The sequence below is a fragment of the Battus philenor genome, unplaced genomic scaffold, assembly GCF_028537555.1.
Source record: "Battus philenor isolate CCGP_79_NKW_IND1 unplaced genomic scaffold, ilBatPhil1.0.hap1 SCAF_21, whole genome shotgun sequence".
Lineage (NCBI taxonomy): Eukaryota > Metazoa > Arthropoda > Insecta > Lepidoptera > Papilionidae > Battus > Battus philenor.
Genome location: NW_027181684.1, coordinates 1,473,241 through 1,495,640, shown reverse-complemented (window position 1 = coordinate 1,495,640; position 22,400 = coordinate 1,473,241). Strand labels below are relative to the sequence as shown.

The 22,400-nt window shown below is 34.5% G+C and overlaps 2 protein-coding genes across 2 annotated transcripts in view; one reads left to right on the top strand and one right to left on the bottom strand.

Annotated features, from left to right (window-relative positions):
• Positions 1 to 7,438, bottom strand: part of LOC137923457 (ras-specific guanine nucleotide-releasing factor 1-like) — a 53,726-nt gene extending 46,288 nt beyond the window's left edge. Inside the window, exons 1-3 of the mRNA XM_068766716.1 lie at positions 7,349 to 7,438; positions 5,763 to 5,945; positions 3,527 to 3,633 (exon numbers count right to left, since the gene is read on the bottom strand). Of these exons, the coding sequence (XP_068622817.1) occupies positions 3,527 to 3,633; positions 5,763 to 5,945; positions 7,349 to 7,438 (380 nt within the window). The remainder of the gene's footprint in view (positions 1 to 3,526; positions 3,634 to 5,762; positions 5,946 to 7,348) is intronic.
• A 7,097-nt stretch (positions 7,439 to 14,535) lies between these two features.
• LOC137923349 (BTB/POZ domain-containing protein 1-like) lies at positions 14,536 to 22,106 on the top strand. Its single transcript, XM_068766575.1, has 4 exons — positions 14,536 to 15,432; positions 20,127 to 20,580; positions 21,288 to 21,434; positions 21,652 to 22,106. Exons 1-4 carry the CDS (start codon positions 14,672 to 14,674, stop codon positions 21,808 to 21,810), a joined length of 1,521 nt encoding a protein of 506 aa, XP_068622676.1. The 5' UTR covers positions 14,536 to 14,671; the 3' UTR covers positions 21,811 to 22,106.
• Positions 22,107 to 22,400: the final 294 nt, after the last annotated feature.

The following is a 22,400-nucleotide window of genomic DNA, read 5'->3' as shown; positions in this document are numbered from 1 at the left end:
TTAGGCATGTTGCATTCAAATAAAAAAAGATTATTTCAGGATCGGAAATAGGTGAAAATGCTTTTTATAAGCTTTTGAGTCACCGGCGTTGACGATTTTAGTGGACAGCATCATTGTGTGTATATACATATATATATATATATCGACAACATTTAATTCCACGCATTATCATCAGTATAGTATTCTTGGATAGAATAATATACTTTGTACAACAATATTATCTTTAAATCCCTTTAGTGGCAGATCTGAAATTTATTGTGGAATTTTATCGTTCATATATGTATCTTGTGCCATAAATGTTTTTTGTAAACATTTGAAAACGAGAACTAGAAGTATGCAACTGTTTTTTTTTCTTTGAATTAACACCATATCTATTACAGTTTACATACACACACACATATACATATATAAATTTATATATATATATGATTTAAACACAAATAAATGTGAACATATTTAATTTTATACGTATACATAAGTCTCTTGAGAAGTTTCATAGTTCAGTGGAAAGTTCTAGGTATCCGCCATATTGGAATATTCACTCAAATTATGAAGGTAATGTTATACTTTGAAAGTTGAATGTTTATAGGCTTATATTAAATTGGAGTTAGTTACGAAAGTTTCTAAAGCGAGGCTTTCGCGATCATGTTTCGTTATCAAATGTTTTCGAGTTAATTTGAAAATAAATTGAAGGTAATTTAAAACGTCTGGATTTAAACGAGTATCTGATATAAAATATTAATAACTCGACAAAAGGCTGGTTCAGAAATCGATAGTGATTATGAAATGTGTTGGTGTAACTCATAGGTCCAATACGTGCCAGGCTTTTATGGAACAGAAAAAGGCACCACCAAAAAAATCCAGTACCGGTTCCAAAAATTGTTAATTAAATTTATTTATCTATTTAACATTTCTCATACAATTTATGTATAACAGCGAACTTAATTCCGAAGGCTTTCTCTATAAATATATGGGATAAATATATATGATAAATTAATAAAGGTAGGTGATACGAGATAATATCATAATAGACAAAAAATAAAAAGTAAAATCAAATTGAGAAGGAAAATAATCACTGAGATAAAAAGAAAATCTTCTTTAAATATACTAATGGCTACTGCTTATATAAATATAATAAATAATAAGATAAAACTGTCGTGATGATTCCTCCAGTTCAAGCAAAAGCTTTCGCACCTTCACTTTGAATGCACAACGATCCTTGATCATCCTAACATCGAGGGGGAGCGCGTTTCAGAGAAGAATTTTATTGCGAAGAAGTGAGTAAAGTCGGTACTATGATGGACATTAAATAGACAATGTTTAAAAAATATTAAATTACCATACTCTGCCATAAATATTGCACATCGACCTTTGGAAAGAGACATTCGGCTAATTTCGGCTTCGTAGAAGGTTATATCAGTCGCACGAAATACAACGACTGAAAAACATTACATTGGTAGTGTGGGACAAAGATAGTACTCCTAGACCAAACTTGAGTTTGCAAACCTACTAGTTTTATTTTATAATGACAGATGTCATTATAGAGAAGTTCATTTTGATTGTAGTTACTATCAAATTGGTATTATATTGGCATACAAAAGTGATATTATAAAATATTGATTGTTAAAAATTAATTTTCAAAATATATTACAAAGCGATACATAGGCCTCCATCATAGATTGCCACGACTGATCTTGAGTTTGCAACCCTACTAGTTTTTTTTTTTTAATTTTTTGTAATGGAATAGGCGTTTGTCTTCCATCTCACCTGATGGAAAGTGTATGTGAAGACGAAGGTGGTACACGCCCATCCAAAAGTAACCTGTTCACTCTCCTCTTAAAGGCTCCAGAGTTCAACTCATCAGGAAAAATAGACCCAGGCAGGTCGTTCCAAATCTTATTTTAGTTTTATTTTATATCGAAAAATGTCATTATATAATTTCATTTTGATTGTAGTTACTATCAAATTGGTATTATATCGGTGTACAAAAGTGATACTATAAATGATTGATTGTTAATTTTCAAATTTTCGTCAATAAAAACATTCAATTACTTATAAAATCATACAAAGAGGAAAGTTACGTTCTCGTATAACATAATAAATGAAGTTAGTTGAAAGTACATAATACGAATTCTCTTTGATCTCTGGAAGCCGATGTGAGAGCGTGGAATAAATTATGATGTATATTCATCGACGTTTTGTAAATTTTGATGTATTAGTTCCAATAGATATGATGCAATGTATTACGATATATATGATATTATCGTGTTATGGTAAATAATTGATTTATAATTACAACTTTTAACAGAACTATTAATAAACTTCAACCTGTTATTTATTTATTTTTCTAACCTATTTTATTTTGACTCAACTCTGCTATGCTTTTTAACAAGTTTCGTTAATATCAACCTGCCTACCAAGCATCACAATTATGATATTTCTATCCATTGAAATCTTTGAGTGATGCCTCAAGATGAAATTCCTATGCCTTGAGATATTAATAAATATAATATCCAATTAAATATAATGATTTATTTACTTCCATGAAAAAAAATCATTAAAATATACCCGTCTCTAAGAAACTTAAGCGAAATGAGTTTTGAAGAGACGAAATGAAAATGAACATAGCTTTCATTTAGTTATGTTTTTAATTATCTTTCATATTAGATATACCGTCTGTTTGTACACGTGCAATAGTTTAGTTTTCAGTCTAACACTTCGTACTTGTTAGTTACGAGTATTAATATGAAATTATTCAATCGATAGCAAGAATTTTAGATAGATTACAATCCTTATTTTTTTATAATTATTTGTAATTAGTATCGCTAGAATTTTTTCACAATATATTTTTTGGCTCTTACTAAGTGCAGACATTCGAGTTTCGTGAAGAGCGCAATCCGCGCTGAACACAACCCCATTTGGCAAGCTAGATACGAGAGCTCGGCTCAGGGTCGACATACCATAGGACTCCTTTCGAAACTCACCGACATAAACAAACTGCGAAAACTCATCAAAACTTTTTTTTTCATCTCCATCTCACACAACTACCAAACGGGCACGGGTACTGCAAGCAGTACCTGCACCGTTTTATAATAATCGATAATGAGACTTGCCTATGTGACGACTCCACAGTACAGACTTTTCATCACTTACTCAGACACTGCTCCCGATTCGAATCCAAAAGACGTAACCACGTGACCTTATGTGAAAACCTTAATATACCTCCGTTCAACTTACCGGACCTTCTCAAGAAAAAATCTATAGCAGAATCTTTTGACGAGTTGGTCCGGCACATTGTCCTAAATCTTAAGGCATTTAACGGTCTGTAGCGCTTGGGCAGCAACTTGATATAAAATAATGTAAAAATGTTTATAAATAATCTTATTCCGAGAGGCGCTCTAAAGTTCATATAACTGCAGTGTACTATCAAAACAAACATTTAAACATTTTTCTAAATCGAAAACAAAGTTTTAGATGAAGTCTTAAATTTGAAAGGATTAAATAAACCAATTATTATGGAACTCACCTCGCCTCTCGTATCGCGTCGACCCAATGCACGCAGTCCACCTCGGAGGCAGCTCGCAGCTCATACTGGCGCTGACTCTCTCTCCGATATGAGATCGTGAAGCAGAACTGGTAACAAAGAAGAAGAAGAATCTAACCATCACATGTGGCTCTGTCCTTATAGTAGCCGTTCATCACCTTTTCCGATGAATTAATCATGTGAAACCCAACTAACCAAATCTAATTCGCAGATATATCTAAGCTGAAATAAATAATATTTATATATGAAGTTGGTGACTAACGTACGACAAACTCTGCATTCTATCTTATACTGAATTAATACAAGTTTGACACATAATTTAACGCCATGAGAAACAAACTTAAATGATCATCACCAACACTATCACCAATGATGAACATATGTTTCCCTTTTAGATTTCCAATAGAACTGAGTAGAAATGCGCACTTGAATAAAGATATTTTGAATTCAAAAATTAATTAAATTTGACTGGATTTTGCACATAAACTAATTGTTGCTGCGTTCTTTATACTTTAAACTAAGTGTGGGAATCCCACCAACTTGACGAACTCAGACCATAATAATTTAGCATTAAGTGTATTACTCCGGTTATTCTAAAGTTAAAAACTCTTTATCTATTATTTATATTTTTTCTAGACTATTACATATTCAAATATTCGGTTATTATTTTATTGAAAAAAAAAATTATTTATCTGTGACTCTAATTTCATGCGAAAGTTTAAAGATGATAAAATGAACGCTTCTTAATCTATGTCATACGTCGGTAGTGGTTGACACCTGTCAAATGCATAGTCTGTGGTAAACCGCCAGCGTTCATAACAATCGAAGACAAATCGTGTTGCGGTCAATTCGAAGTTATTATCTGTGCATGAATGAGATCAATAGATTCTTTATCTTTGACATTTTTAAGCATAGATATGAATATTAATATAGAATAATAATAAACTAAATATGGAATATAGAACCAAGACCGGAAAGTAATATCGTTTCTGTCGACATATTTTAAAGAAAAAAAAAAATTTAATTTATTCATTGAAAATTTTTATACATAACAAAAACGTGGTTATTAACAAAGTTGAATATGTTGTTGATTAGAAATAAAAACTAGTCGTTAAAAATGTAGTCGTGCGAATTTAAGAATGCGACACTACTGCTACATAGCGGAAGTAGCTATATATTAGTCATTTTCTTACTTAGGATGGACTTCCGCAAAGTAACGCCTGAATCTATTAGATCTCCTACTGTGTCATCATCATCATAAAATTCTGGAGATGAGACCAAGGAATGGCAAGCATTGGATATCCTCACAAGGTGATGGGTCAACTTTTTTAACGACATCGGAAGATACTAGATACAGGTCAGGTTCTAATCTATGGTGTACACTTATATCTAGCGTTGGACATATCTATTAAGTAGCATGGTAGAATTAACAATCGTCAACATTTAATCAGCTGATCAGCGGCAACTAAAGCTTTCTTCAAAGATAGCAATGATGACCGGTCTGCCGCTGCTTGCATCCAATAACTTGTGATCTTAACTATGATGTCAATACACCAAGTGGCAGGCCCACTCACGCATTTCCACTTCGCGGCTGACAGTTGCACGAGCGATGTACAAATAAAGATTTACAATTAAAAAAAAATTAACATATTTTTCATGACATGTTTACGTATATATAATAAAGTTTCACGAGATATCTTAGACCTTCCTTTTCTTAGTTTTAAAGTTAAGATTAAAAGTGTATTATTTAATAAATCTTATTATATCATTCAAGAGAATTTAATTGATCGAAATGTGTGGAATTTGGTTTGTTGACTCATGTACACATAAAATATTGTTAAATTTCATTTAACACGTTCACTGCGGCTTGAGGTCGATTCAGCCTCATGGTAGACTTTGCACTGGTGCGGCGCGTAAAACTCGTGTTTTCTCTCTAGTGCGGCGGCTGTTTACACTCAACCGAAACATGAGGCAGAAAAGGCCTCAACCGCACTACTAGGAAGTTCAGCTTGAGGCTGATTCGACCTCAGCCGCACCAGCTGAAAGTTCTTCAAAATTGGGCCCGCAGTAAACGTGTTAAAAGTGCAACTGTTCAGTTTCTGGTAGGATCTTCTCAACAGATAAGCGTTCCGAGACGGTGGTAGCTTGCTACTTATAATGTTGAAATAATAGATGATTCAGAAGTGCATGTAATGTATACTAGAATTAAGATACATACCGAGGCATTTCTTTCCATAGGCGACTTGCTGAGTCGTTCGCAATAAGAACCTTCTAGAAGAAGCACACCGGTGGGTCGTGTGTTGTTCTCCGACTCGTAGTAGAACAGCAGGTTCTGATAGAGTGTGAACCAGCGTAGCTGCCATTTCGTATTGTCCGAACTGCGCTTGTGAAGGTAACCGGCCTAGAGAAAGTTTATCACGTTCAGAGATGTATAACGAATTTGTTAAAAAAATAAGGTTTATATATCTAGAACTTACTGGACATAAGATTAATCTATACCAGTGATTCCCAAAGTGGTCTATATCGACCCCTAGGGGTCTATGACAACCTGCAAGGGATCTACGTCAGCGAAAAAAAATTTGGGGTTCCATGAAATTAAAATGGGGGTCCACGATAGTGGATCTCAACACATACACTGATAGTACCTATTTACTTACATCATACTATCTTATAATATCAAAACATTTACATTATAAATTATAAAAGTACCTATGAAGTTAAAAAAATATTATATATGTTTATAAAATTGTGTAAGTTGTAGGATGTTGGTATTCGCTTTGTGGTCGCAATACATTTTGAACTTGTAAAAACCTGAGAATCGCAGTCTCAGAGCTTAGATAAGTAGGGGGTCTACCCAACACGGAAAAACATGCCAAGGGGTCTACGACCCAAAAAAGTTTCGGGAACTCTGATCTATACATATCTAATAGGAACCTGCGTTCATCTAACGTCTTTTTTATGGTAATTCTTCTGTTCACAACGTTTAAGACCACTATTTGGCCTGCCAATTGTGACTTCATTTTGCCAATTCACCGGACCATATCCCTTACTTTAATTCGAGTCTGAATCTCCTTATTTGTGATTAGATCTCGAAGAGTAATTAATTATGACAATGCATAATAATAATACAATACATTTGAGACGTATTTTTTTTTTTCTAAAACCGTTCGTCGTCTACCCACATGGTGTACAAAGGATCTTGTTTAAATCGTTACAAGACGCTGAATGTTGACAGCTTCTAACCATTCCTATTGGAATTTTTTCGCGCTCATTTAACATTTATGGTTAGCCAGAATAATGATGATATTTTTTTACACATATCACTATATGGCAGGGCTTCTTAAAATTTTGTCATTCACGACCCCATATATGATTGCTAGTTTCTTGACGACCTAATACAAATATAAAAAAAATTAATATTTTTCCATGATTTATTTATTAGGTAACAATATACATATACATATGAAAATATATAGTTAAAGAATTAGTTTTGAACATACAAAATTCTAAAATTAAAAATTGCACAAAAAATTATAAAATTGTATTTATATTAGTTAAAAACCTTTAACAAATTCGCGTGTCTAGACGCTGCATGTCCACTGTATTCCACCAACTCTAGTGATGTTATAAAATGGTATATATAAACATTATAATCTCTCGACCCCAGAATTTTGCTACGCGACCCCATTTGGGGTCGCGACCCATAGTTTAAGAAGCCCTACTATATGGTATACCTATTCTTTTTATTCAGAAGTAATTTATTCCGACAGTAACAAGCTGTCGTTAGTAGTGATAGTAGGTTACCTGCGAATGGTCGTACTGCGCTCTGTCGGACAACGCGATCAGCTGACCATCGTTCACACGAATCGAGCGCTGGATCTTCGGGCTCAGCATCATGAGTTACTTCTTCTATCCTGATGACGAATATATAAATTATTATCAATGTTTTTATATACGTATATAATTGACTTTGGATAGAATTAAGTTCTTCTTTTATTTTTAATGGAATCAGACGTTATTTTGCGGAAGACTATCCTAAGTAAGAAAGGGACCAATATTTAGCCATTTCCGTACATGCATATAATTGACTTTGGATAGAATTAATTTAAGTTCTTCTTTTATATTTAATGGAATTAGGCGTTATTTGCGGAAGTCCATTCTAAGTAAGAAAGGGACCAATATTTAGCCATTTCCGCACATGCATATAATTGACTTTGGATAGAATTAATTTAAGTTCTTCTTTTATATTTAATGGAATCAGGCGTTATTTTGCAGAAGTCCATCCTAAGTAAGAAAGGGACAAAATTTTTAGCCACTTCCGCACATGCAGTGGTAGTCGTGCAACAAAGTGCATCGCCCGCCAGCCCGCTGATAAATGCGCATGCGCATCCTTTGTACAGTAATGGACGTTATATCGCATGATGATGACAAAATTTGATTATTTCATGAAATGAAAACTAGTAAAAATCCTGCTAAAGTATATACAAAATACCGTATCGTTATAAAGCACGATTTACAGAACCCCCTAAAAAAACACTGAATCCTAGGATCAAGAACACGCGTGTCCTTCATGTAATTTATATTTTTTTTGTTGGAAATTCTAACCGAGTACTATCTCGAACTTACTAGAACCTTCTCCGTAGTATAAATAAGTGTACTCCCCATGTCGACAGTTCAGTGTTGTTTATTAAGTTATAAGATTAAGATCTACGATCAGTGATACAAAGTGACTATTTGGTAAGTTATTTGGACAATGATTTCTTGAGCGACTTGGAAGCGAAGTTTGGACTAAGCGAAAGCATACTTTGTGTTAAAGTAGGGTGACCATCTGATTTGTGAATAAAGAACTCCTTGTGAACCAGTGGTGTTTCATTTCAAGTCAACCTACAGTACGTAACAATATTAATGAAGTGATTAAAATACTGCATTAAGCATAAACGTTGCCAGGTAGTAATTATAATATATTTCGTATATATAATCTGTGTGTCATACTGAAAAATTGATGATAGAGTTTCGCAAAAATATTAATTCTGTCGAAACCAAACCGCTCGTGGCACGCGTCTGTTCTGTTATCGCTGTTGAAATTTTTTGACAGGTAACGCAAAAATGATATTCCATTTTTGAAAAAAAAAATATTGTTGTACTTTACGAAATAAATACTCGTTATTTAAAAATATTTATGTAGAGGATTTTTGAAGTAATTATTTCTTTTAATTTAGTATTCTTTTCATTTATAATTTTATTACGAAATCGAAACAGAAATGATGATATCCGAAGATGAATGTAACAACTCTAGAAAGATCTACGGCCATATTTGATTGATGCTTGACGCTGCCTTTTTTACTTTCACAGCTTCTACGGATTCAGGGCTGACGAAACAAGAATCCGCAAGCTATGAATTAAAAAAAAATCTACGTCAGATGCTAATTATTCTCGGTTGAAGTTAATGATTTTAGCCAAGGGCAGAAGAATCCGTGAAATTAAACGCCAGATGCAACGCCTGTCGTATTGTATTGACTAATTTATATCTACTTGGTTTTCGGAGAAAAGGTGTGAAACCTTTCTCCGTGGACAATTCGTTTGAATCGATATTGGAGTTGTGAAACGCGTCCAACACGTCATAACCTCGCCTCTCTTGGCGCACGAATGACAACCAAATCTGTTTTAAAAAGTAACAGGTGTAACGGTGTGCACAGAGCGTATAGAATATATATAAGGGAGCCATAAAGTTCTTGCTCATCGACCTCCCGTTCTCCCAAAATCGCTGCCCGACCAACCTCCTCAACTCCCGCGGAGAATATTTCGAAGCCTGCTTCGAAACCTCTTCCACTCCCAGCCACTTCAGCCTGGGCAAAGCCACTCTACCCGAAAGGCAAGCCCGTCACCCTCCCTACCGCCACCATCGGTTACCATTGGTTGCTCACGAGCAACTGAAACCCTCCAAACCGGGTCCCCTTCGTCTGCCGAGGAACTCAAAGCCCTCGCACAATACCAATGTAGACCTCGACGAGGTCTACATTCTCGCCGCAAAACTCTGCAAAGCCTCCGGTCCCTTGGAGCGCTTTCTCTGTATTGCTGAGCACTCGGCCCTTATCGCCGCCCTTAAAGCAGAATTTAAATAATATCTGCTCCCCCGTATCAACGCCAGGACACACGCTTTACATCGAGCCCCGGCTAAGGTACGATCCCCAACGTAAAATTTTTAGTCCGTGAACCTCTGTTTCCACGGACTCAATTTCTATGAAGCTGTACAAAGCCTAGACCGGCTAGCAGCACAACATCTAATACATCAAATGTCAAATGTGTCTTGAGTGGGTACCAGGGACCAGCTGGCGAAGCGTTGGACGTGCACAAGATAGACAGACATCATTGTTAAGGTCCTTGGATAACGATTAAATATAGATATAGCAACTGCTATACAGCAACTGCCATATAACAACTGCTATATAGCAACTGCCATATAGCAACTGTCATATAGCAACTGCTATATAGCAACGGCTATAAAGCAATTGCTATATAGCAACTGATATATATGTTATAGTCTGTATTAAAATAGAATATTCATTCGACAAAGCGATAATCGATACATCGAAATAAATACAAAGGTGTCTTTTCAGGTAATAAGAACTACAAAACGCCATTAAGTCGAAAATATATAAATCTATATAAAATATCAACGAGGTTTTATCGAAACACGAAGCTTACACTGGAATAAAATAAGCGAAGGTCTTTGCCCTTTTATGCGGCGATGTAATAAAATATGAAACGCTTCTGAGAAATTCAGTAGAACAACATCTACATCGGATTGTTCGAGAAAGAGAGACTATAAAAGAATGACATTGTAAAAGAAGAATAAAAACGGTAATCAAAGTATATTTTTATAGTTTAGTAACAGTCAAAAATGTGTGAAAAATAAATGAAATTGCACGCGATTAGCTGCAGGAAGATGATTTACCATCCAAGCACGCCACCCAGGATGATGATAAGCCAAGATTGAACGAAGAATGTGTTATTTATATTTGTAGAAAGAGTATTTACAATTCACACGATCCTAACACAACAGCAGCAACCACATCACTGATGGCGTCCGAATTCAAATCTGTGTTCGATTTGAAATTCGAATACCGATTTGAATTCGGACGCGCAAATATGAATTTTCTTAAAAGTATTGTGGACGTAGTGGCCAGCTATATGGAATGTGAACGCTACATATCCTTTTGATAATCTATGAAGGAGGCTTGTACCCAACAGTGGAGGTCTTACGACTGAAATAATTATGATCATGACGACGAAATTGGGTTTCAACACGAAAAATACCGATACAAATCTGGTCAATTCCATGGTTTTCCAATATTCATCAACAGGTCAGAATTGTGGACCTGGTAGTAGGCTGATCGAGAGAACAGCACCCACCCCGGGACAGGCTATCCACCCAGACCCTAGGTGATTCCTCACATAGCTCAGAGAACGACCCCAGGGGGTATTCTAGTGGGTACAAATCAAACATAACCCTGTCCTCACCCCAGAGGCAATATATCATGAACGTCCGGAAAATTCCCCACACAAAAAGGCATGTGGAGTGCAGACGCTTTCATGATGATGAAAATCTTTATGCTGTTTGCTGTATAGGGTTACGGCTTCCCAGGTTATTATATCAGAGCGTTGAAGACGCTTAGACTTCTCATGATTCCGTCTCCCAAACTCTCATGGAATACCCAGCGAGGCAGTCAAAGCTGATCCTGGTGTATGAAATCGCATAGGAGTTTTCCTTGCCCGGAGTGATCTCGTCATGCTGTGAAACTCTCATGGTCAAGAAGGAGAAGCCAAATGGTATAAGCAGAGGACAAATCCACCTTGGCGATGCTACCATTACCGCAGAGGTGTACCACGTGATAGCTCAGAAGAGACTTTCGGAGTCATGAGTGTTTAAAGTGAAAAAAGTAGTGATAAAAAAAAATACCTCTCAGACTACACGTTATTGCATTTTGATTTGTTGAAACCCGAAGGGGTTATTCGCTGCTAGACTAGTTTTTATTTATTTACTCCTTACACTGTATTAAGAAAAACTTTTTCCAGACAATTCTTAAAAAATTAAAAATTTTGCTTTGCAAAACCCAAGTGCTGTTATCAGCCAGTTATATTAATAATTACCTGTTGAACATGTTAAGGCAGTCTGTTCAGTGTATTAATAAAAATAATAAAACAAAAACATGTATAATTTTATTTATTAATAATAACAATAATAAAAAATTATCATACAATTAGTTTTATTAAAATAAATGAAGCTAAAACGAAATTAGAATAGGTTAAGTCACTAAATAGAAAAGTAAAATTAATTATTTGTTTAAAATAAAAAGATTCGTTAAAGAAACGTCTTAAAAAATTATTGCAATAAAATGTTATATATTTTATCATTTAAATTAAAGATTAATTATTACATATTTATTTTTTTTATTGTAAAATATTAATATTAAATAATTCCGTACAGAATGTATTTAAATATTTATTCTGTGGCAAAACAATATATTATGTACATAATCTTTACTCTGTATTTTATATATTGACATGATGCTTTTAATCCTTTATTATTAACGCAAATCAGTAATATTATTTTAGAGATGTGAGATAAATAATTATTATGTAATGTAGATTTATATTTTACATAGATTATGTTAATACATTGATAAAGATGATTAAAAATGAAAATTATCAGTGTTAGTTAAATATTAACTTTTAATATAAAAATAGTAAATGAAAACAGTTTGAAATATTATTATGTACGTACCGTTCACCGTTGATATTTGTTCTACTTGCTCCAGCAAAACATTTTCTCAATAACACCTAATTTAACTTTGTGATAATATAGAATAAGTATAAACTTTTCAACATGTTTTAGAAGCATCAATTTATAGTAGAAGTATAATTAAGAAACAGACAACACTAGTATTATTAACAATAGTATAGAAAAAGACAACATTAAAAATTCAATCTCAATATTTGTTTTAAATAGCGTTAGCGCCTGTTGATTTTGTAATAGCAACAATCGACGCAACAGCTGAATTGCGGTTATAAAAATTTGACTGTCAACTTTATTAAAGTATAAATATTTTCAGTTTATTTAATTGATATTTTAACATCAGTCTGTCATAATGGTTATCGCTTTAATGATCTCTAAAGTTTGCTGTGACGACGTTCTCGTCAAAGACAGCAGTTCGACTGCCGGGCGAGCACCTGTTAGCTGAATCGACCGTTGCGCGCTTGCGTGCCCTGATGACGTACAAGACAAACCATAGGTCTAAGAAAAAATCAGATAGACATAAAAAAATATTTATTACGTGAATAATTAGTATAAATATAGTCATAAATAAAAAGCAACGTATAGTCGGTAGATGAAGAAGGCTTCCCACTAGATGAACCGACTAAAAAATTAATATCGTGGGAACTCAGTGGGTGATGATAGTGATGATGATATACACAAGGTTAGTTCTAGAAATGAAAACGATCTTGTTATAAACATTCTCTAAGCTACATATAGTTAAAAATTCATTTATAGGCTTCGTACATTCTTTTTTAAAATTTCTTTATTTGATATAGGATGCATTACATTTTTGATTGACGTCAAGTTGAATCTACCAGCCGCTTAAAATGCCTCAGACCTGATGATATTATTTTTGAAAGAATATATTATACGTATTTAGTAAACATTGAATAAGTTTGAGGCAGATCTTTCAGTGTACTATCTTTTATGAAGTCATTTAAAGTTTAGTAACCCTTATTACTTATCGTTATATGACATTTCCTGTTATAAATGTGTATACATTGCTTTCAGAAAGATTTTCTAACTAGGTGAAATCGAGTATTAAGCATACGAAATTTAGGTGATGTGTAAATTATATGAATAAATTGTAGAGCGATGTCTATTCTTTTATAACTCTTTAAATGTTCAACAGACAACGTTGGCGTGGAATTAAAACTCTTGCGGCCTATCTCTGTCCTACACGCGCTCCTGTGCTTGCCATGGCCGCTCAAATTGTTAAAAGATCAAACAATTCGTCGCTAGACAAACTCTGCAGTCCGACACCGGTTCCCAAAGTAACAAAATTCTAATAGGGCTGTTAAGATGAAACTAAATTAAATTTGCACTCATTTGTTCACAATTTATAAAATTTGCAATATATACAACTCGACAATTAAAGTCTGATGTATTTATTTATAAACGCTTCACTTAAAACAAGTTAGCAATATCATTTTATTAAAAAAAAAAAACTGTTATATTGTGTATAATAATCTTGTTAAACTATTATACATATTCTAAGATACTATTGACCAGTTTTTACTGATTATCGTTGTAGATATCCATTACAGATAATATATATAATAATAAAAATAAATGACTTGTTTTTGAAAATTAATTAAAATTACATATTATGAAAATATTTCCTAATTTGCAACTTGTTGATCTTAAAATTGTTATACTTTAAAAAAAAATAGATTAAACACTCCTTTGTTTATATAACAGTAAAATACTATATAACGTAGTATACTTTTTGTTAATATCGTCCTGACCAAAATTATTGTCTAAAATACATAATTTTTATTGTTTAATTTGACGAAAATTTGTAACAGATGGCGTTAAAAAGTATTTAATCCAAAAATATATGTTTAAATATACAAATAACATTTATTGCTCTAGTGATATATAATATATATTTTTAGGTGGTTAGCCTTCAACAATACTTATAATTTTTTAAACAATTCATTTCAGATAACACTTTTATAACAATAATTTATAATCTTATGTATAATGTTTTTAATTGTACTAGATATATTCAGTATCTTCAACGCTATTAATTTTAATTAAAATATGTCCGGTTTATTTTAGGTCAAAATAAATATTTTCAAAATGGTACAAATTCTGTTTGGAATTCTGAACCGATAGTCTGTTTAAAAACAATATCTGTCACATGCATTGACATGTAAACGACAAAAAAATTGTTTTTCTTTCAAGAAATTAAATATCATCTAATTTATTATATTAAGTTATAATCATTTTGAGGGTAGCGTTAAAAAGTGAACATTACGAAATTCAAAATATAGGGTATCTTTGTAATGAGGTGTAAGTAAAGTATGGCTTCGGGTTCTAAAAATGATATTGTGAACAGATTATTAAGTCTTAGAGTTGACTCCGGTGGCGATGACCTGCCTCCGCAGAACATGCTGCCTTCCAACCAACACTCGCGGCAAGAGGAGAACATACCTGACGAAGACGGCGGCCGGATATCCGAGCCTACCCCCTCGTCGTCATCAGCTATAGAAAATTTGCAACCGTCCAATAACCCCGGCGGGCGCTTACACAACTGGCAAGCAACGAAGATGACAGTGAAAGAGAGACTCTCCTTCCTTTTTAATAACGAAATATTATCCGATGTACACTTCATTGTTGGCAAGGAGGCGAATCAGCAAGTAATACCGGCTCACAAATTCGTCCTCTCCGTCGGCAGTGCAGTGTTCGACGCCATGTTTAACGGAGTGTTAGCTACTAAATCCGAGGAAGTGGAACTCCCTGATGTTGAACCAGCCGCTTTCCTGCACCTGTTGAAGTTTTTATATTCCGATGAAGTTCGCATTGGACCTGAAAGTGTGATGACGACTTTGTATACTGCCAAGAAGTATGCAGTGGCGGCATTGGAAGAACACTGCGTTGATTTCCTTAAAAGCAACTTGGGCACGGATAATGCATTTCTGCTGTTAACTCAGGCAAGGTTGTTTGATGAGCCACAGTTAGCCGCTTTGTGCTTGGAGATGATAGACAAGAATACGGTGGATGCATTAAATGCTGAGGGATTCACCGACATTGACCAGGATACATTGAATGCTGTCTTGGAAAGGTTTGTTATATTTTCATTTAATTTTGTTCATAACATATATTAATTATTAATTTTTGTCATGTTAAAAATGCTTTAATATAGATTTTAAGGTGTTGTAATAAATCTTATTTATTGACAGTCTGGTCTATGTGCATATATTTACTAATATAAATTCAAGAAAACAAGGTTCGTTGATAACTGAAGGGTTTATAAAATTAATAACTGTTTTGTAATGAAGTATGGCCTTGTAAGAAGGATCAAGGTCACCTTGAGAACAATGGAGAGAGCTGTGCTTGGACTTTTGCTGCATGATCGAATCAGAAATGAGGAGATCTGCGGAAGAACCACGATCACTGACATACCTCGAAGAATTGCCTATCTGCATCTGGGACAATAGGTAGGGGCTGCAAGCTTCTCAAGTGGCAATCAAGCGCAAGCAGATGCAGTGCAGGTTGGCTCTCCACTAAGTGGACTGATGACATAGTTAAGTTTGAACGAAGTTGCTGGATGCCGGCAGCGCAGAACCAGTCATTATGGCAATCTTTGGGGGAGTCATATGCCTTGCAATGGGCGTCAATCGGCTGAGAACTCTTTTATGGACAACTGTGTATTTATAAAGTTCATTACAAACAAAACCATAAAAAGAAATATTGCAGTGAAGGATTATTTATGTAATATTATAGCTTTAAGATTGAATTGTTGTACCTGTATGTTAAGAATATTGTGAATGTGATCACAAAAGAAAGACATCAAAGTTTTGAACTCTAAGATCAGAGTGCATTTGGTAAGCTTTATATAGTGTGATTGGAAATAAGTTTGTAAGATTTAGGGCATGGTTTCCTAACCATTTTTATGCCATTCCCCTGCTATTCTTCCTAAAATTCTTATACCCGCTATGTAACATATCATTTCAATATTAAAGTGATGGGGTTAACAAGTGTCAAGTCCATTTTTAAATTGTCCCCTGTTAACAAACAAATCGTTGGCCCTGTTAAAAAACAAATTGGTAAACTCTGATTAAAAGCTTTTTGATGGCAAATGAGCTATACATCTTCAAAGTTTTTTATATAAATATGGATGGTCACTGATAGATGAAAGTCTGTAGCTACTCCATAATCAGGAACTGACAAGTATCCATTCTAGGTTCTTGGTGATGAGAGTAAGAATATTGAAGTCAATATAAAAGCGAAACACTGATTCCACAGAGGATGCCACAGTTGACATCTTTAACCTAATTTTAGGTCAAATATCCCACATGTATAAGTCTAGCTGTTAACAACCACTTTATTAGTGGATTGAAAAATGTATATTAGTGTTAAACAAATGAAAGGTATTAAAAAAGTTTTGTTATTTTATATAAAACCTATATATATGTATGGAATACCTAGTCTAGTGTATGACTTCTGCCCACACTGTGGACAACCTTTTTAAGGTTGTAGAAAGATAATGGATGCATGCAGCTTCCAACTGGTCCTATCAAAGGAGGCTATAAAAATGTACAATGTAAAATAAAATTAACCTGGTAATTGTCAAATAAAAAAAAATGTCGTGAAGGATAAGAGGCAATGGATGGAAGGAAAGAGAGTGAAAGAGATTGATGTAGATAAGAGAAAGTAGAATGCGAACAAAAAACTGATAAAAGTAGAAACATAAGTCTCCGTCATAGTTTAACAGATAGGTGAACAAGAGGCTCCATATACTGGGGCTAAAAAAAAAATCTTGGTTTAAGTCTATTTGGGAGGTCTATGTCCAGCAGTAGAGATAGATACCTGTGGCTGAAATGATGATGATAAATTAATCATTCAATGATTTTGTTTTAAAGTAGACGCAGGCTATGGGTAGTTGCAAATTTCCTTACATTTATTACATATTTTTAACATTAACCCTTAAATGCATGGAATTTTTTATTGTGATAAGAAAAATATATGTTATATATATAGGGGTAACAAATACGGGAAAAATAGTAAAATAAATATTTATGTAATACTATCATGAATTTTTATCAAAAAACGTATGGTATCATTTTTGATACAACATGCATTTAATACCTAATCAAGTATTCACGGCCCTTAGAGATTTTGGTTTTTTGATAAGGTGTTTTCTATTTTCAGGAATAATGAAAAATTTTGCAAAGTAATGAATTATTTATTAGGTATAAGTAATTAAATGGGGAACTTGTTAAAACAGTCAGAATTTTTTTTTAACACAGAAAATCTGCATTTTTCACATTTGATGCTGCTTAGCAGCTTACACCCTGGCATCATACACCGCATGCGATTATCCGTGCGTATTTGTTTGTGGTCAGTACCATCGTGAATAATATCTGTTGATGGCACTACCTGAAGGGTATTCCTCCGCTTAGGAGTTGGTTCCTCTATAGTACCGTTAAGAATACTATTACTACTTGGTCGACCTCTTGCAGGTTGGGTGTGGATTTTATATTTACATAGAACATCTGCAAGTTCTGTTCTAAACTCTGCTAAATTCAATATATCTTTCGCAGCTATCTTCTTTTTATAGCAAACCTGCTTATAAAAGACCCACGAATTTATAACCGTCAAATCAAGAAGATTATGGAATAGTCTAATGTACCACTTCCTACTTTTTATGCGGATTCTGTATCTGCCCAAGTACGAGTCCATTAAATCTACACCGCCCATGTGTGCGTTGTATTCTTTCACAACCTTTGGACACTGTATAAATTTCTTCCGCTTCTCAACCTTATCGTAGCGCTCAATCGTGGATACAGGCTCAGCGCCCACATAAGTAGACAGCAAAGTCACTTGTCTATTATCCTTCCAACTCACTGAAGACATTTCAATTCCATCGTAGCTGGTCACGTATTCTTCATAATATCCCCTCTCCACAGACTGCCATCACTTGTTGCTTTGTAGGCAATTTGCAAGATTTTCCAAGACGGTTTCTCTGCACAGTTCCTAAACACCAAATGCCTTGTTTTGCCATATAGTACATGAGTGGCAAAGAAGTGTAGAAATTTTCAAAGTAGACAATGTGATTCATTCTTCTTGGAATGGCTCGTGATAGTTTTATGACGACATTACCAACGGTTCCTACATCTGTTTCTTCTTGGGATATAAGTGACTGCTTTTTCCATATAAGCCTTTGCACATCAATAGCTTCATGAATTGGTTGGCTACCACTACTAGTATTATTGTGTATACCTGGCACAGGTTCTTCAATTAAAGGAGGATCTTTTATCAAAGGAGGGTCTTGCACATCGGCTTGAGGTTCAAATTGCACACCATCTTCAATTACCGCTCGCAGCTCTGCAGTAGTTAGAAATTCTTCAAAATCGTTTTCATCTACTTCGTTACCGTCGTCGGATAAGTAACCATCTTCTAACTGGCTTAAATAATCTTCAATATCCTTATCGGCAATTCTTTTACGTTCCATTCTAAAACAAAATACATAAAAAGCTCAAGCCCGCAACCAAGCGAAAATGTAAACAAGTCAAAGTCCCAAATGCATGATGTCTCATTTTTGATACAAGCAAAAAAAATGCTTTTATTATTTATAATATAAAATTCGAATGTAAAATATTATGATACCATGCAATCAAAGTACTTACCTACGATAAAATATTTTTTATCTGGATTAGCTTCAAGATTCATTCAATAACACCTGATGAAAACTTTCAAATTCACTTGTTGTTGAAACTTGTAACCGACAGCGAACAATGACATATTAACGCATCATAAAATGGCGGACCAATCACAATGCCTTACTTTTTCCTTCAGAAACTACTATTCGTTTATATTATAAGTCAAAATTATGCGTAGTAAAAATTTTAAGGGCTCTGAATCGTGTAAAACTTTCCGTTTCGTTTTTGATACATTATGCATTTAAGGGTTAACTTTGCTTGAACTGGCCTATACACAATTACAGTTTCACTCTAGCACATAAAGCGGACCTATTTATGATAAAAACAATATTTTTTTTACTCTCATTTGATCTGTAAACAGTCTGAGCAAAAGTGTTGGATGATTACAAAAGGAAAAAGTACATTCTTCATTGGGGAATATCGAGTATTATTGCCACAAAATTTGCTCAGGCAATTCAAACCTTTTAAGAAACCTTGAAGCATTGAGCACTTGCTTCCGGATGAAGTTTTAAGTTCTCTGAAGTTTTACCATGTTGGAGCGTCAGGCTGAGCCCCATAGATCAGCTCCATAAGCCATTTCTATGCATCCTCCCCCCCCACTATCACTCAAAGTAGCGTGACCTATCATGTGATATTACAATTTTTTATGGTCTCCGTTATTGGGGATCTCTCGTACATCCCTGCACTGTCCACATCCACTGTCCCGTACATCTGGTTGTGGACAGTGCATTACATTTTTAATTTGCTGTTTATTTTTTTTATTATATAATCGTGTTTATATTTTATCAGTTTAATTTTTTTTCTATATATATTTTATTATTATCATAATATTTTATTCACAATTATTGTTTTACTTTTATTTTCATTTCCTCCTGTTTTTACTTACCCGACCTGTTTTACTTTTCGGTACTGTTCCTTTTGTGGCCTTGAAATGTTTGATAAGCGCAGGCCTATCTTTATTGTCATTTATTAGTGTGTGCTGTCCTCCTTTTTTTTTGTAGCAGGAGCTCGGAATCGCATTGTACTGTAAATACATTAAGTAAATGAAAATGTTCATGACGATGTGAATAATGTAAACTTTAAACTGTTACAGAGACACTCTCCGGATTAGGGAGGCGAAAATTTTCTCAGCGGTGCTCCGCTGGTCGGAGGCGGAGTGCATTCGTCGCCAGGTTCCGGTGACTCCAGGACACCAGCGAATGGTTCTCGGTCGAGCGTTCAACGCCATCAGATTTCCGCTGATGTCTGTTGAAGAATTCGCTATGGGTCCAGCCCAGAGCGGCCTACTCGACGACAGAGAGATTGTGCAACTATTTCTCTATTTCACTGTAAATCCAAAGCCTAACGTGGGGTTTCTTGATACGCCTAGATGCTGTATGACCGGCAAGGAGTTAACTGTAAACAGGTTTTCTCAGACTGAGTCCCGTTGGGGATACAGTGGTACTTCTGACAGGATCAGATTTACCGTGAACCAAAGGATATTCGTTGTTGGCTTTGGACTATATGGATCTTATTTCGGACCTACTGAATACGAGGTGCATTTGCAAGTGAGTTTTGTTGACACGTAAATATATTTTTTTTATACACTAAATTATTTAAGTAATCTTAGAGTAATCTCAACGTGAAATTGTTCATGTATGTATATCGCATTGTCTTGTTGCTTAAACTTCAAACTAGATGGCGTTCGGCGCGTTTTGACTTTGATAGACGCCAATAGATGGCGCTGCAAGTCAATTGCCTCACGTTTGGCGGTGACAATTTAACATTGGCTCATTTGGTGATTGTTAAAAAGAACAGAATAATGATATCTATTTAATACATATGTTATTACTGTATCCGGCGATAAATATTGCACATCGACCTTTAGACCTTTGTCTCGCACAACGTCTGTGACGTTTTATCAGTCGTATTTCGTGCGACAGAGATAACGCTCTACGCAGCCGAAATTAGCCGATAGTCTCTTTCCAAAGGTCGATGTGCAATATTTACTGCCGGATACTGTAAAAGACTTTTTTGGTAATTCCGATACTACATTAGATTTTGAATAAAATAAATTATACTAGAATCAATAAAATCGAATAGGAATACACATAATACGCTAGAATCCCGTGATTTCTCTTTCGAGTATTTTTCGCCCTTACACTAAGCAATGGCCTAAGGAAGGCTCTATCGGAAGCCAAGCCTTCACTATTTTGCCGACTCAAACCTGGTAAGGCTATAAATGTCTCAAAATTAACTCATCACCATTGAACAGGTGATCCATTTAGCGACTAAGAAGGTATGCGGTTCGAATACGACGACGTTTTGCTGCGACGGCACCGACGATACCTTCCGCGCTATGTTCAAGGAGCCCGTAGAGATTCTGCCGAACACCTCGTATATAGCAAGCGCCAAGCTCAAGGTAACTTTAGCATTCATTTATTTTATGTACACTATACGTGGAATTTCAAAGGCCTTAACCCTTTCACTCGATGCCCCGTGTGTACCAGCGATTGAGAAATTTTTCGATCGTAGGGTTCCGTGCTTATTGTTTAGAGGGTTCTGTAAATCGTGCTTTATAACAGTATTATACTAAATATTAATATACATTTGAATGTTTCTAATTTTTTTTTTTTCAGGGAACTGATTCCTATTATGGCACAAAAGGCCTTCGCCGTGTTATGGTGGATTGTAATAATGGCGAAAAGGTCACATTCCTATTCTCATACGCCGCCGGAAACAACAACGGGACTTCGGTCGAAGACGGTCAGATACCAGCCATCATATTCTATATTTAAAATTTGCTTATCGCCTCCTCCGTGTAGGTTATGGGAGGCAGTGGATAGTACGTGAATGAACCTGAAAAAGATTTTTTATCTGTGTGTTGTGAATTACGTCAAAAAATGGCGGGAATGTCAACTAAATTCTATCTGTCAATAGTATTTTTCTTTGTTTATTCATATAAACATTTAGGGGGACATTTAATTAGCCAGTTTGTGTTAAAATTGACGAATAAATATGAATGTTGTTAACAAAATAAAAAGTCACTAGAAATAAATATCTCTCAAAAATTAATATGTTAATGTATAGGTTATTTGTAAATGTAAAAAATAATGAACAGTATAATTGAATAGTATTAAATAAAACTTTTGTGCAGTTTGAAATAATAATGCTAATAATGTTGAATATTTTAACCCAGAGGTTCTCAAACTTTTTTTTCTTCACTTTAACGTCTTTCAAAATTTAGCTGATTTAGATGAACATTCGTACTATATTCCAAAAAGTTTGGCAAAAGCTTGAACATAGTATATATAGAAAATTTATAAAATTTACTTTTCTAAATATCTGTGTATATATATATATAGTGTGGGGCGACCATTTTACTTCA

What these genes read in the sequence shown, in the direction of transcription:
- LOC137923349 (XM_068766575.1), top strand. Translation starts at nt 14,672, where the DNA reads ATGGCTTCGGGTTCTAAAAATGATATTGTGAACAGATTATTAAGTCTT. An exon ending in AATACGAGGTGCATTTGCAA is followed by an intron (nt 20,581 to 21,287) that starts GTGAGTTTTGTT and finishes ACCATTGAACAG; the next exon opens with GTGATCCATTTAGCGACTAA. An exon ending in TAGCAAGCGCCAAGCTCAAG is followed by an intron (nt 21,435 to 21,651) that starts GTAACTTTAGCA and finishes TTTTTTTTTCAG; the next exon opens with GGAACTGATTCCTATTATGG.